This window comes from Eretmochelys imbricata, chromosome 24, assembly GCF_965152235.1.
Source record: "Eretmochelys imbricata isolate rEreImb1 chromosome 24, rEreImb1.hap1, whole genome shotgun sequence".
NCBI classification, from domain to species: Eukaryota; Metazoa; Chordata; order Testudines; family Cheloniidae; genus Eretmochelys; species Eretmochelys imbricata.
Window position 1 is genome coordinate 1,618,692 of NC_135595.1, and position 15,231 is coordinate 1,633,922.

The window sequence follows — 15,231 nt, forward strand, 5'->3', positions numbered from 1 at the left end:
CAGCACAAGCCAGGTGAGCAACACGACTACTACAAAGACAACAGTGGCTAGACCTGAGGTCAGGATGCCTGGGTTCTATTCCTAGAATGGTAGCTTTGGCCGAGTCACTTCCCCTCTGTTTCTTTTCCCCTTCTGTGAAAGGGGTCATACTTACCTTTGCATAGTGCTGAAATCCTTGGCTTAAAGAATGGGAGTCTGGCTCTGTCACTTCCTCTCCACCTCAAGCTTTCCATCTGAAAAACTGGCAGTGTTTGGCTGCCTGTCTCACAGGGGTGTTGGGAGGATTAATGGCTGTAAAGTGCTTCGAAGATCAGTGCGAAGTATAGTTCTAGCATTGCAGTGTCCAGGGCAGTGAAATCCTCATGCTGTGCTAATGGCAGTGAGCAGGCTGAGGAACTGCCTGTATGTGTATACACCTAAGGTATGGTCCTTGAGAGACGACTGCTGATTGGTTAGCAAGCATTGAAAGGGTCCCTGGTCAGCTTAGCCCCCTTCACTCTATCCTTGGGTAGGGGGGGTAAAGGGGAGACTTTTTTTAAAGAATCCTCCCCCAGCCCTTTACCTGGGAAAACCCACAAAACAAACCTCTGGAGTTCAGATGCAAAATGGCATGAGTCCCTCTTCTCTGGCACTGAAATTGCCAAGGGCTCCTGTGTCTGGCCCGCAGTTTCCATTCCCATGGGAATGGACTTTGAATCTCCACCAACAGCTTGTCTTTTAAAGCACCTTCTTTTGAAATAATTGTTTTAAAAGCACCTCACCCTGATTTCAGTGCTCTGTCTGTTACCATGGGAACAGGAAGAGTAGCCGGGAACAGAGTTGTAAGAACTCGGTTATGTAAATCCCTCTGCAATATTCTTAGGCAAGATACAATCTGTATCTGGAAAGGGGGAGCAAATACCGTCTGTAGGGTAACTGACTTGGAACAGGGATGCACTGTACCAGCGCTTACTCTGCAGAGTAGAGTTGTTTGCATCAGGGAATTTCAGGTTCCAGATGAGGTCTCTTTAAAATCATCTGTTTACTGGCTTTTGTCCTGCCGAACTCCGGTGGAACTCAGCAGATCTCAGTGTCTCCCCTGTTTGGAGCCTGACAGTTTAACTCTTGGCTTTAAAGCTGGCCACTGGCAACTTTCATCCTTGCGGGCAGTACCTGGGCAGCCCCCTACCTGAGAGCCTCCTGATGTTGCGGTTCCCTTGAGCCTAGGAATGAGAGCAGGCTGGAATCTCATGCATAGCTGCACAGGGAGGACCCACGCTTACGTTCATCCTGAGCATATCTTATGGCAAAGCCTAGTCCACTCCCATCCAAAGTTTCTCTTTGGCAATGCTGACTCTTAACGTGCAGAGTGCCCCTTACTTACACTGACCTAAGGGTGCAGGTTGGTTCTGTCTCCATGATTGTGGGGAAGGTTGGGGGAGTCTGCACCACCCCATTAACCCCTGTTGTTGGTGATGTCTAGGCAAAGGCTGCGCATCCCTTCTGCGCATGGAGCCCTTTGTCTGTGCTCAGTGCCGCACTGACTTCACCCCGCACTGGAAGCAGGAGAAGAACGGAAAGATCCTGTGCGAGCAGTGCATGACCTCCAATCAGAAGAAGGCGCTGAAGGCAGAGCACACCAACCGGCTGAAGAACGCCTTTGTGAAAGCCTTGCAGCAGGAGCAGGCAAGTTCCATCCTGGCATCCCAACCTGCTGGAGACACAGGCGTCCTGCAGCTCCAGTCCTGCTTCCAATCTCTGCTTCTCCCTTCCCCAGCAGCGCATGGGTTTGCCATGCGTGCAGAGGCAATCTGTGTTCCCTTTCCTCCACACAGTCTTGTGACCAGTTCCTGGAGGGGTGCCCTGTGTCAGTGCAGTACTTAGTTTAAAAAAAGCCGGTGCTAGGTATCTAAAAATACCCTCTCCTGCAGTGAACGGAGTATTTCCTGAGGCCCGTTACTCCTTTTCCTTTGTGTACGGTCTCCCAATGGCTTTATAACTCGCTTGGCACACTGGCAGTGGGAGGCAAAGTGGGCTGGGAACTGGGAGTCAGGGTTACTGGCTTCTGTTCCCAGTTCTGCCACTGCCTTCCTGTAATACTGGAGAAGTTGCTTAGCCCCTCAGTACCTGTTTGCTCAGCTGTCACATAGGGACATTTGCCTACCTCCACACTTGGTGTTTGCAGAGTGCTTTGAGACCGTGCCGGGCCACAGGAGTGATTCTGGCTGAACATCATGGGGGCCTGGAGCAGAATTCATCCTTCCACTTGTGGCTGGCAGCATTATAGATACAGTATACTTAGCTGCTGCTGTCATTGCTGGGAAGCTCTGTGCTCCCCCCAGAGCAGCTAGGTGGGGAGCAGTGTTGGGCGGCTCTGAATGAAGTCTTGCCAACTCCCTTTTTAGATGGATGGTGACCACAGTGTGGGGGTTAGAGCTTAGGGGCGGGAGCTGAGAACAAGGGCAGGGGGAGAAGCTGCCCTGATGTCAGGGAGACTCTAAGTTCTTCCTCCTTCCCTTAGCACTTGGGGCAAGGTGAACAGACTTCAGTCAGCTGAGGTCCATGAGGGAAGTGGCCTGTGGCCCGGCTCGTGGCCCAGGGAATGTGTAATTCAGCAATGGACAAACTGCCAGCTACTTCTGAGCTGCTGCATTTGGTCACTCTGTGCCTTCCGAAAGCTCCCCCTGAGGGCGGTAGCTTCCCAGCCCCTGTGGAGGCCAGTGGGAATTGGGCACTCCTTGAAAAGCTCCCCTAAAGTCCAGTGGGTCTCTAATGGGCTGCCCTGACCCACATCCTCTGGTCTGCCCAGATCCACCGGGATGGCTTATCTGTGACTCCAGCCCTGTGGGGTGGGAATGCTGGAATACTGGGAACATCCCCTGATGCCGCTGCTCTGCTGGCCTGGCCCTTGCAAGCCACCTCCTTTGCAAGGACTCCAACTAGCCCCTTTGTCCTGTTCCAGGCTGGGGGGTGTAGGTTAAGATGCCCCCTCTAGTGCTAGTCTGGTCTGCTCTCACACGTCTGGCAATCCACACTGCGGACTAAACTGAGAGGCCCTTTGCTCTGGGTAGAGCTGATTAGATGTCCTTGTGTATCGCTGTTGGTACGCAAGGCATTTTCCAGACATAGACGGACAGTTTACAATCTCCGGCAAACATCAGACCCTGGGCAACGATTCAGGCAGAGGCGTGTTGGGAGCAATGGGAGGAAGAGGGGGGTCAGTGAGGGCTCCACAGTAACTAAATCACATGCAGCTTGCATGTAGAAAGGAGCCTAAATGCTCCTCTTGCTTTGAGGGCAGAAGGATCCCAAGGCTGGCTTTCCCTGGCACTTCTTCTACCCCCTCCCCAGCCCCCCAGCATAGGCAGCAGGTTTAATTGGGACTCTCTCTGCCATACACTGACCTTGCTGCCCATAAGGGCCCCAGAGAAGGAATTGTTCCTGCGTATCACTGACAATAGCCACTGGGGTAAATGCTCCTAAATTGGCCCCTTGTTTGTGGCTCTAAAATGCCTCTGCTTCCTGCAGGAAATTGAGCAGAGGCTACAGCAGCAGGCAGCCTTATCTCCCACTGCAGCTCCTGCCGTGTCCAGTGTCGGCAAACAGGAGACCATCATGAGGCACCACACACTCCGACAGGTGAGCAGCTCCGGCGGTGTGGGACCGCCAGCCTCTTGGTGGCCATGGCAGGGGAGGGGTTAGCCCTTTCAGTTGGTGTAATGCATTGTCTGGATGGCCAGAGCCAACGCCGATGCAGCTGGGATGCTGAGTCTCTGCAGTGCTGTGTGAGACCAGAGGCAGCAGCCAGCCTGCCTTGAGACTTACCCTGTCGCCTCCAAGCAGCTCCTTGTAACAGCGGGGGGCTGTTTCTCATCCATCCCTTGTACTTTGTGGGCCCTTTCCCTCTCAATATTATCATCCCTTTGTAATTCTTCCCCCGTCCACATGCTGTGGTAGTCAGTCTTACTGCAGTGATCCTGAGTCTGGGTGGCACCTGGTCTACAAGCAGAGATGATGGGGACAGCTTCCTGAGCTGCCTGCCCTGCTATGGTCCCCTGGCACCTCAGTGCCATCTGCCAGGAAGGCGTATAACCCCCTTTCGGTCGCCTGCCCTGTCACTCCCAGATCAGCCAGCAGTGGGAGCAGGCACCGGAGTGAGCTCTCAGCCTGGTAAGGCTGCCTAAGGCCTGAAATCAGTCACTGGCAAGCACTGGGCTTTCAGGATGGTGGACGCAGGCAGAGAGCAGTCCCTCCCCTCGTCTCTGGCTGCTGCCCACTTGCTATTTCCACTAGCACCTACTGCCAGACGGTCAATGACCTGTCAAGGCTGGTCACCGTTTTGCTCTGACACTGGTCTGGGACCTTCCTGCCTTTCATTCCAACAGGGATGGGAGCTCTGAATACATCACCTGTCCCTGTCTGGTGAAACCAAAGCTGCCTGACTTTCCCATGCCGGAGCTGGGCTTTGGGTCAGGATGTGTGTGTTGGTACCTGTGGATTATGGCCAGAGCCCTTCGTGGCCCTTGCTCTTTCACTGGTGCTGCTTCTGGAAAAGGTGGGGTGTGTGTGTACTGCTCACTTTCCACTTGTTTGCTCTCTCTGCCCGCAGGCTTCACAGCCCCAGAGCACTCTGCAGCGTGGCATCCCCACCTCTGCCCGCTCGATGCTGTCCAACTTCGCTCAGGCGCCACAGCTGTCTGTCGCGGGTGGTCTCCTCGGTATGCCAGGTAACGTCAAACGTTGGTCTGCGGAATGGGAAGGGGAGGCCGGGCTGCGGATTAGACTAAGACCCTTAACCACGTTGTCAGAGGCTGGAAGTCCTCTCCTCAGAGCATGGCCAGTGGCCTGAGTGGAGGAGCTCGCTGTACTGACGGGGACCTGCTCCGGGGCCAGGAGCTTGCACTTCTCAGTTCCTCCATCTCTAAACAGATAATTCCACTGACCTGAGGGTCATTGGGAGGCCAGGTTCATGTCTGTCACGTGCATGGAAGTTGGAGACCCTGCACAGGTGCTAATGTTGCCCGGCTGGCTGCTCAGTGCTCTGACAAACACGAGAGAGCCCATCACAGCTCGTGTGTCCTTCTGGGACAGTAGCTTTGTATTATAAGGCTAGGCCTGTGTTTTAATTGATTCTGTAACCAAATGGCCTTTAAAACAAATGGCGGGGGGTCAGTTGTACTAATTACCGTTGAGTGTAATGATGATCGGTCAAGGACAATAGAGACCTTGTAGAACCGTCATTTGTTCCTGGCACACACTTGCTCCTGACTTGGTGCATGCTCCCAAAGGAAGGCGTGGAAGCCTTGTGGCTTGACAGGATGCTGGCTCGTGCAGGGGACAGACCTGTACTGCGTGGGTGGGGCGTGGAGCCTTCTCTTTCAGGGAGTGGCAGTAAGAGTCAATGGCTTGAGTTCCATTAGGCTGGCCCCTCTGCGCTCTCTAGGGCGGGGTGGTTTTGGGTGTGTCACGTGTGTTACAGGAGTAATTGTCCCCACTTGCTTTTCTCTCCCCTCTAGGTGTTAACATTGCATACCTGAATGCTGGGATTGGAGGCCACAAAGCATCAAGCTTGGCAGACCGGCAGCGGGAATACCTTTTAGATATGATCCCACCCCGGTCTATATCGCAGTCCATCAGCGGACAGAAATAACGCCTATTGACCCTTCGCCCCCCCCACCCCCACTTCTGTCGCATGCAGTGCCTGTACTGGTGCCTACGATACACGGGGAAAAGACACAAAAAACATTTCAAAACTTCAGCGACCTGTCCTTTCCCAAACCTTAACTCTTCTCTTTGGTTTTCTATAGCAGTGAGGTCATTCCCCTTGCCCGAGGTCAGGACAATTGTCTGCTTGAAATCAGCACTATACATGTGTTAATGCTCGTTTTATGCTATTTTTTGTAATGACAAAGCATAGAATTTTTAATTGTTTTATTTTTCCTTCTGCTAAATGGATGGTTAAACTTTTTTCCTTTCCAGAGATTTTTTTTAAGAGCATCCACTCTACTCCAAGTGACCATTTGTACAGGGTGGTCAGTGCTGACTCGAGGGGAAGAGGGGGGAGAGGTGGCCATGTGCTGGCGTTTGGACAGCTGTTCTATGCACTTAGTAGGGCGAATTAAGACTTGCATTCTTTGAGTTGCTCACCAAAAGAGGTAAGGGACAGAAGTTCTGTGGATGCGTCCAATTGAATCTTGCTGGGGGGTTGGTCCGTAATAGCTTGGCCCACGTGCATATGTTAATGGCGCATGATGCCTTTCCCTGGAGGAAGGCAGCCCCGTGTGTGAAGGAGCTGTGTTTCAGTGCAGTGCACATGTGGCTGGATGCAGATCTCTGTGCTTGGCAGAGCAGTGCAAGGGATGGCAGGGCTGATGGGTTGTGCCAGGGAATCCTATCAGTTGTGCTAATGCAGCTGGGCTACCAGACTCCGTAATGCAGTGCAGCAGAAATGGAGCTGACCCGTGCTGCCACCCTGTGCGTGTTTCCGTCTCCCTGTAATTCTGATGCTCCCTGTTTAGAAGTTGAAGTTCTCTAAGGGACTGTGATGAACTACCAAAGGGCACAGTGGCCTCATGCCTTTTGAACCCCCCCCCCACCCCCATGCTGTTGTGCTCTCAAGAGCAGCTCCCTGTCATTGACGCCGTGAAGCTGTAAGCGTCCCAGCTGCCAAACAGAGTGTTGCAGGGCACAGTGGACCAAGCTGTGGTAGGAGTTTGGATTGGATTGAGTTAGCAAACCCAAAGCAAGAGCAAGCTGAGAGTCGTTGTCTGCAGATCGCTCTATTTGCACTTACCGTTGCCTCAAGACACCCCGCACCTGAACCCGGAAAGAGCAGAACCATCTCCTGGCAGCAGAGGGCGCCACCTCCTCGCCAGTACCCTGGAAAGAGGCCCAGCAGAACTGCAGTCTTGGGAGCAGGATGCTGGTGTGGAGCCTTCCCGCTTGCTGTTGATTGAATTATGTTAATGGGGGGAACCTCCTTGGTCAAACTGTTACAAAACAAAGTGAATATGCTTGATTTGCTGCTTCTGAAAAACCCTCCCCTCCTTGGACAGCGTTTCCTGATGGAACATTAATTGTGCAATGAAGTGCTAAGTCGCCACTCGCATGGAGTGTCATTGTCAGGGTGCCCGGCAGTACTTGCTGTTTGGGAAGAGGCACCCTTCTTTTCAGCATGACCCCGGGCTGCGTCGCCACTGACGCTGGGGCTCCTGTCGGCTCTGTCCCTCCTGTCTCTGGGTGATAGCTGTGGCCGCAATAACTGAACTGCCATCGTCTGAATGGAGAGCTGCCGAGTGACCGAAGAAAGAGGTCTGATGCCTTTACTTTGAAAGCCAGCAGGATTTCTCCCAAAGAGGCACAACGCGCCTGCCCCTGTCTTTGGAGAGGAGGGTCTGTATCAATGCAAGAGCTAGGCCCTCCCTACCTGCTCCGATTCCTGTGCAGACTTCTCCTCTCCCTCTCCCGATCATCTCAAAGTGGGGGGAGGGGGGGGGCTGTGCTGGTACAACAGGCCCTTCCCCGCTCTTTGCTTCGGTGCACCCCACTCCCTCTATTCAGTGAGCACTTAATAAATGAGGGGCATGGATGCGTGCCTGGGGCCCTCCAGAGGTGAAGGATTTTTTTGGAAAGTAGTGGAACGCGCAGTGGCTTTTTTCTTTTGTTTTGTGGTTCACTGTTTAGCTGGCGTGGCACTCCTCTCCCACACCCACTGGGACGTTGATTATCAACCTGCTGTGCTTAGAGGGGAGCACTCTGACTAACTGTTTCTTCTCCTTTGATTAAAGCCGAGAAATTATCAGCCTGTTCTTCCTGCCCCCCACCACCACCACCACTTGCCTCTTGACATGGAGTTGGCTTTGTCCTGCTGTCTCCTGCCCGCATTCCCCCAGTGGGTGTTACCTAGAGGTACGAGGTGGCCCAAGCAGATTGGCTGAGATTAACATTAAAAATGTGCAATACTTAATGAGTCCCTGCCGCTGGGGCCTGATGCACTAGTTAATTGTCGGAGAGCAAGTTAACAATAATGGTGCTAAGTGAAATTTCTTGGGAAGGGGATCAGGGTTCCCCAACCACCCCAGGTTGATTATTGCAGTGGTTGGTGAAAGAAAACGTCCCTGTTGCTTGCTTATAGATTTATTTCCGTCCTGCAGCCCGGGCCTCGCAGATCACCCTGTCTGACCCAGTGCAGTGAAGGCTGACCTGCTTCTGTTGCAGGCAGCATGGTCCGAGCATGGGTCCGGGAGCCAGGAACTCCCCAGTTCTACTCCCAGTTCTGTGGCCTTGGGTAAGTCACTTCACCTTCCTCTTTCCCCAGCTGTAGATTGGAGGTGATGCTTTCCTGCCTCACAAGGGGGTTGTGTGGGCTGCTGGGTGTCCATCAAGTGCTGGAGGTGCACAGTGTCTTTACTGAGACAGGTGAGGCCCTGCTCAGAGCCCTGCTGGCCCATCTGTTGCTGGCTGTGGCCTCGAGGTGCTCCTTCCCTTTGGCTGATGTCCTCTGTGAGCTGTTTTCAAGCCCTAGCCAGCAACAGGAGCCAGTCGTATTACTCGGCCCGCAGCTGTTTTCTGCTCATTGCCCAGTTCCCCTCTCTCCATGGTTTCACACTCCTGCCGATCGGTTGCTGAATTGTAAAATCATTCATGAATCTCCCCTCTCCCCCAACTCTTGTCCTGGAAGTGTGTCTCTGCACATTGATGGGTTCTGTGGTGCTAAGGGGAGAGGGAACCATTAGCGGGGCGCTCTCCCTGCGTGCAGCCCCAGCTGTTCACGTGAAACAGAAATTCTCATCTCCTGCAGGACTGGGGGGCTGAACCTCTTCTCTGGGGTTTTGTTCCTTGGTTCTGTAAACACTTCCTGCAACAAGCAGGGTTCTTCCCACACTTGGTAGAGGGGTACCCCAAGTTAGAAAGCACAGAGCAAATGCTCCCTTTGGGCTCTGGGCTGGGTTCATTGGACAGCAATCCAGCAGCAGTTGGCAGGTGCCAGGTCATGTTGGTAAACCTGGGAGCACCAAAAACTGGGCACCTGCTTTGTGTTTCAATGCTGTTTCCATCCCCCAGTCATCGGAGCCCATCCTTCACTCCTGCTGCCCTGGGCACCTTACCCCTTCCACTGGGGAATCTCCTTGGCTTCGTCTCGTTAAATCCCCAGGGAATTTCTGTTGCCTAGACCCTTGCACTGCTGCTGGGGATGGTGGAGTGTCCAACTCTACAGACAGCAGTTTGGTTCATTGCAGTATTTGACACCCCACCCTTCTGCCTGCTGATCTCTGTCGAAGGGGAATTAAGATGCTTGCTTTGTCTGTGATCTGCACAGGTTTAAATTTTTTTTGTCTTGACCACAGCGCGCGACCACTCCCAATCCCTGGTAAAGTGCCCCTCCCCCTTTATGGATGTGATGTATGGTAGAAAATCGTCTCTTTTTTTAGATACAGAAATAGGGATTTTTTTCCCCGCTTCGGTTAGCTTTTCTTTTACAGCTAGATGTAGAGCTGCTTGTGAACGCTTAGTGGGGTTTTATTTTTTGTTCCTCCAAAGGCATAACCCATCCCTCCCCCTTTCTTCTCTAACCCTCACCCACCTCCACTCACCCACCCTGACAAGATCTTAATTAGCTTATGATATTGCGGCCGAAATGTTATAACAAGGACTCATTCGTGTATATAAGCTATTTCTTGACACATTAAAAACAATTGTACATTGTGTAGAAAACAAAACAAAACAAAAAAACAGCCTCGCCATGGATATTGTGAAAGTTGTTACGTCCTTTTGTAGTGTGACCTTTTGTGTATGACCTGAAACGTGCAAAAGGGGTGGTTTCCGGCGGGTGGGTTAGGGAAGTGAAGTCAGATGGCTGCAGAGGGCGAAGATCCCAGGGGCTGGCGCTCTTGTCCGGGCGGGAACTGCTAGCCTGCAGAAATGCACTGGTGGCAATTGCCACCTCCCAAATCTGTGCCTTTCACACACACAAAGAAGGACCCTACAAGTTACCAGCACCCCCTAGTGCAGTGGAGGCAGGAAGTTTCTTCCCCCAGCGTTAGGTTTACAGCTCGTGATGTCTCTCTAACCAGCAGTGGTGGGGCATTCCCGTGGGGAGCATCCGGATCTTGGGGAGTGGGATCGGGGTGGGGACAAGTATTATGAACTGTAATTGTATTTGCACTGTTTTTATTATTGCATTGGCATATATACAATATACATCTATAACAACCTGCGGTGTGCGGCTTCCTTCATGTTCTGTCTGCCAGAGCCTGTGCAGACGCTCAGCAGAGCCCAAAACAGGCAGGGACCCAGGATGAAATGATAGAGCTTCTCGGACCGGCTGCTGGGGAAGGGAGAAACATCTGTTCCCAGCAGCGATGACAATCCAAAGAGCTTGAGACGCGTGGTCTCCAGTACTGTGCGACTGTGGCTGCTCTCAGAACGGCTGCCCCAGGATTCCTGTGGTCGTTAGCCCCTCCTGGGGAGGGGCAGCGTAAGCAGTTGTTGGTCAGACATAAAGGTGCTGGCACTAGGTGCTGGTGTAACCCTTCCCTGGGTTCCGAGTCTCTTACCAATGCCTGTCCAGACTCTCTGTGTGCATCTGAGAGAGCAAACGGCACCTGTAAGATCCAGAGCCCTTGGGAGTCCCGGCTTCTCGTCTCCTCCTCCCTGCGGTCTAAGCCAGCTGACACCTACACTCCCTGCACGCTCTTTGTAGTGCTCTGTGCAACTGACCTGCCTGAAGACTCCCGTTCACCCCAGCTGGGTGCGTTCCTCTTGGTGCAGCCTGGTGGGTCCTGCTCCAACCAGCCCAGGCTCAGAACCTGCTCGCCTACCCTTTGCCCTGCTGGAAAAACGCTCTCAGCACTTGCACCTGTTCTCAAATCCCCGTGGGGTGAGCAGCATCGTGCTAAGGCTGCTGTAGCGTTCCCTTCAGCCTGGCAAAATGGGGGCCCGTGGAACATGGCAGAGTGGCCCATTGTGTGGTGTGTCTGCTCTGCAGGGCTGGGCAATGGCTTGTTCTCTCCAGTCCCCCTCACCCTGGCTGCCAGTTTCTGGCTCCTCTGAAGCCTTCCACGTCCGCACATGCACCCACCTGCTTCTCCACAAGCACCCTGGTGTTGGCAGGTTCCCAGCTGATCAATGGCACTGGAACACCAAGGGACTGAGCCGCGTCCTAGAGTGGGTGCCTGGTGCCAGCAGCAAGGGCTGCCCCAGCCGTCTGTGCATGACGGGGGTAGGGGGGGGATTGAAATGGACTGGGCGGGGTGGGAAGCTACAGCCCCTCTCTGTTCTGGGAATGGGGAAGGGTGTGTTAGTGTCTCACTTCCATGCTTTCCCTCCCACAAACACCCCGAGCCCCTCCAGCTGTTCATGTGGCCAAGAGATTACACTGATGGAGGTGACTTGCTGGCTCAGAAATGGGCTAAGCAGCTCCATAGCAGACCCCGTTCCCTCAGGGTGCTGTGATAGGGACGGTCTGGGCATACGGCTGCACCAGGGTGCTTTAGGAGGTCAGAGGCAATTCCAGTGCATTTAGCAGACTTCTGTTTGCACTCTGTCACCAGCATGTGCAGCTCTGCTCTGGAAAGACTCCAGATCAGCAATTCTTGCTAAACTCATTCAGAAACTGGGAGCTGGGTCGTCGCCCTCCCCGTCCAGCGTGTTCTCGCTGTGTCTGCGCCCAGTTTGCATGGCTGAAACCAAGCGGGAGGTTGAGTTCTCTAGCCAGGCTGGAATCTGGCTCACTCTACCTAGCTGTGGCTAGCTCTGATGGAGGGAAAGGCAGTCAAGCTTTGCTCAGGAATGGGAGCAAGAGGCTCCCAGTTAGCAGGGCACTTCAGAGCAGAAACCGCCTCACCTTTCAGCATCTTCCCAGGGTTGGCCCAGGTGTTGTGTCCCTTCCTGCAACCTCAAGTGTAGCCCAAATCTTCACAGGTGATTTTAGAGGCCCAACTGGAGCCTTTCAAAGGGGCCTGGCTTTTCTGGCAGCCCTTCCTGAAAGTCTACACCCCTTTAAGGCATCTCAGACTGGGCACGCAAAATCGCTACCCACTTCTGCAAACCTTGTTCTGTAGCTACATCCAGTCTGGCTGCTCAGGGCCTGGAGTCACCGGCTTGAGTGCCCGACGTCCCTGGAGGGGTGCTGCTGGATCCAACTTCTCAGCAGAGCCTTCCATCCCCCAAACAGTTTGTGCAAAGGCACTGGTACTGTGCTCTGCCCTGGTTCCTGACTGCACAGCACCTTCATCCTCACTGAGTGATGCCCCCAGAGCTTGGAAGGGAGAGAGCAGTCTGGGTGGATAGCAAGGGATACAGTATGACAAAGCAAGGGGATCCCAGCCTCACACCTGCAGCCTAGCTAATCGAGAGGTGAGGGGTGCGGGAAACCAGGCCTTTTGCACAATTTTAAGTTTTTTTTGCATTGTGTTTTGAAATCTGGTTTAAAAAAAAAAAAGCTGTTTAAATACTGCCAAGCGATTATGCAGTGACTGGTTAAAAATAATAAGCTAATTTTTGGAGAAAGGATTAAAAAAAACTTTGTAATATTTATCACTTGCAAGCTATGTTTAATAAAGAAAGGAATGATTTATAACTTTTTATGAGGCTGGTGCGTTGCATTTGGGGGTGGGTGGTGTCCCAGAGGGGGCGTGGGAGATCAGTTCTCACCTAGCAGCAGGGCCCCCTGTAACATGTCAATGCTCCTCTAGCTGATGGAAACACTTCCATAGGAATTTTTTCCTTCAGAAAACACTGATTCAAATCTATTTTCATGAACCATTCATCAGTTTTAGTGAGAAATGACAGAACTGTTTGTTTAAATTAAAAAATATATATATATATTTGGGGGGGGCAGGCTCCTGCGGTAGCCGAACACGAGGAAGAGGAGGCAGAAGATGATGCAGGTCATGCTGATGTGGACTCTTCATCCCCATTTGGGATTAAACCATGTTTCAAAATCTTGCAATTTCCTGCCAGACAGCAATCCCCTTTCTGTGGCCTGCCTGCCTTTCCCTGGGAAATGTCTGCTTTGCACCAGTGATCAGAGCTTGGCTCATGTCCTGAAGCAGGAACATTTGGATCCTTGTTTGCTGTTCGACTGTTATAACTAGATATTCTTCTAGTTGGGTGATTCCCTTTGCCTTTTTTAACAGCTGATCTCAGTGACATGTTGCAATGAGTTCCAAAGGCTAATTGTGTGCCTTATGGAAATAGCAGGAGAGATGGAAAAGCCTTTTCAGGTTGCTTTTCCAAATTACTGCCACCCCCAGGACCAAGAGCCTCTTCTCCCGTGTTGACCCAGACCCCTGTGGGAGCATTCTGGACACATCTGAACATCTTTTCTCGCCTTCCTGTCTGTGAGGGGCCTTGAGCCGACCACTGAACCACCAACCTTTTAGCCAGGGCTGCCGCCAGGAGCCTAGGGGAGAATGGCACCCAAATGGAAGTGGCAGTGAAGAGTGCAGGGGTGGCCCCCTGGCCCTGCCCTCCCCTGCCATAACCATGGCCCTCGCTGCTGCCTGGCTGTTGGCTATAACTCCTGTGCCAGCCCTGCCCCAAACACTAGAGTTACTGTAGGGTTAAACCTGCCACTAGGCTTCCATGGGGGAGAAAAGGGCATGGACAGCTGAGCCAGGTGTCCCAGATCCTGCCCTCTCTGCTACTCCACTCCCCCTGCTCAGACACCTCCATCTTTCTCCTTTTACAGCTGGATTGTGCCACAGAGCTGGGGAGAGACCTACAACTGGCCTAACCATGCCACTGGGTTACTCAGGCTTGTGCTGGTACAGACCTGTGCTGAAGGAGCTCTGTCCCGTCAGCCCAGGGCCATGGTCCAGCACCGCAGGGCTGCAAAAGTTGGGTTGGGCTGAATTGAAACATTTAGGCTTTAACCCTTTGTTGTCTTTACTCCCTATAGCTGCGAGGACCACAGGAAGGGGCGTTCCCCTCCAGCGTGCTGCAGCTTAAACGCCCTGGACCAAAATACTCAGACAATTTCAAACTGTCTCTTTCAGAAAGCTGCGTGGAAGAATTTATCAGCTCTGCCCTTCTGCCATGTGGGTGTTTTCTCCCTTTCTGCAGTAGGGATCTATTACCGACCCCCCCGATCAGGATGGTGATAGTGATTGGGAAATGCTCAGGGAGATGAGAGGCTATTAACATAAAAAACTCAATAACAATAATAAATAATGGGGATTTCAATTATCCCCCTATTGACTGAGTCCATGTCACCTCAGCGTGGGATGCAGAGAGAGAGTTTTTTGACACCTTAAATGGCTGCTTCTTGGAGCAGCTGGTCCTGGAACTACCAGAGGAGAGGCAATTCTTGATTTAGTCCTAAGTGGAGCACAGGATCTGGTCCAAGAGGTGAATCTAGCTGGACCGCTCGGTAATAGTAACCATCCTATAATTAAATTTAACATCCCTGTGGCAGGAAAAACACCACAGCGGCCACCACTGTAGCATTTAACCTCAGAAAGGGGAACTACACCGAAATGAGGAGTTAGTGAAACAGACATTAAAGGGTCCAGCGCCAAACGTGGAACCTCTGCAAGCTGCCTGCAAACTTTTTAAAGACACCCTAATAGAGGGTCAACTTAAATGTGTCCCCCAAATTAAAAAACCGAGAGAACCAAAAAGAGCCAGTGGGGCTGAACAACAAAGTAAAAGAAACAGTGAGAGGCAAAAAGGCATCCTTTAAAGAGTAGAAGTTTAAATCATAGGGAGGAAAATAGAAAGAAGCATAAACAGTGGCAAATGAAGTGTAAAAATACAGTTCGGAAGGCCAAAAAAGAATTTGAGGAACAGTTAGCCAAAGACTCAAAAAGTAACTTTTTTTTAAAAATCGCAAAGTACATCAGAAGCAGGAAGCTGCTAAACAACCCACGGGCCCACTGGATGATGGAGGTGCTAAAGGAGCATTCAAGGATGATAAGGCCATAGTGGAGAAACTACATGAATTCTTTGCATCAGTCTTCACAGCTGAGGATGTGAGGGAGATTCCCAAACCTGAGCCATTCTTTTTAGGTGACAGATCTGAGGAACTGTCCCAGATTGAGGTGTCACTAGAGATTTTGCAACAAATTGATAAATTAAACAGCAATAAGTCATCAGGACCAGATGGTATCACCCAAGAGTTCTGAAGGAACTCACTGTGAAATTCCAGCACTAACTGTCATCTGTAACCAATCATTTAAATCAGCTTCTGTACCAGATGACTGGAGGATAGCTAATGTGATGCCAATTTTTAAAAAGTGTTCCAGAGAT

General features: G+C 52.0%; 1 protein-coding gene across 2 annotated transcripts in view; it reads left to right on the plus strand.

Annotated features, from left to right (window-relative positions):
• Positions 1 to 12,564, plus strand: part of GATAD2B (GATA zinc finger domain containing 2B) — an 82,892-nt gene extending 70,328 nt beyond the window's left edge. For both annotated transcript variants that reach the window (XM_077840951.1, XM_077840952.1), the window contains 4 exons: positions 1,463 to 1,665; positions 3,508 to 3,618; positions 4,589 to 4,706; positions 5,496 to 12,564. In XM_077840951.1, coding sequence (XP_077697077.1) covers positions 1,463 to 1,665; positions 3,508 to 3,618; positions 4,589 to 4,706; positions 5,496 to 5,629 — 566 coding nt within the window. In that variant the 3' untranslated portion in view covers positions 5,630 to 12,564. The remainder of the gene's footprint in view (positions 1 to 1,462; positions 1,666 to 3,507; positions 3,619 to 4,588; positions 4,707 to 5,495) is intronic.
• Positions 12,565 to 15,231: the final 2,667 nt, after the last annotated feature.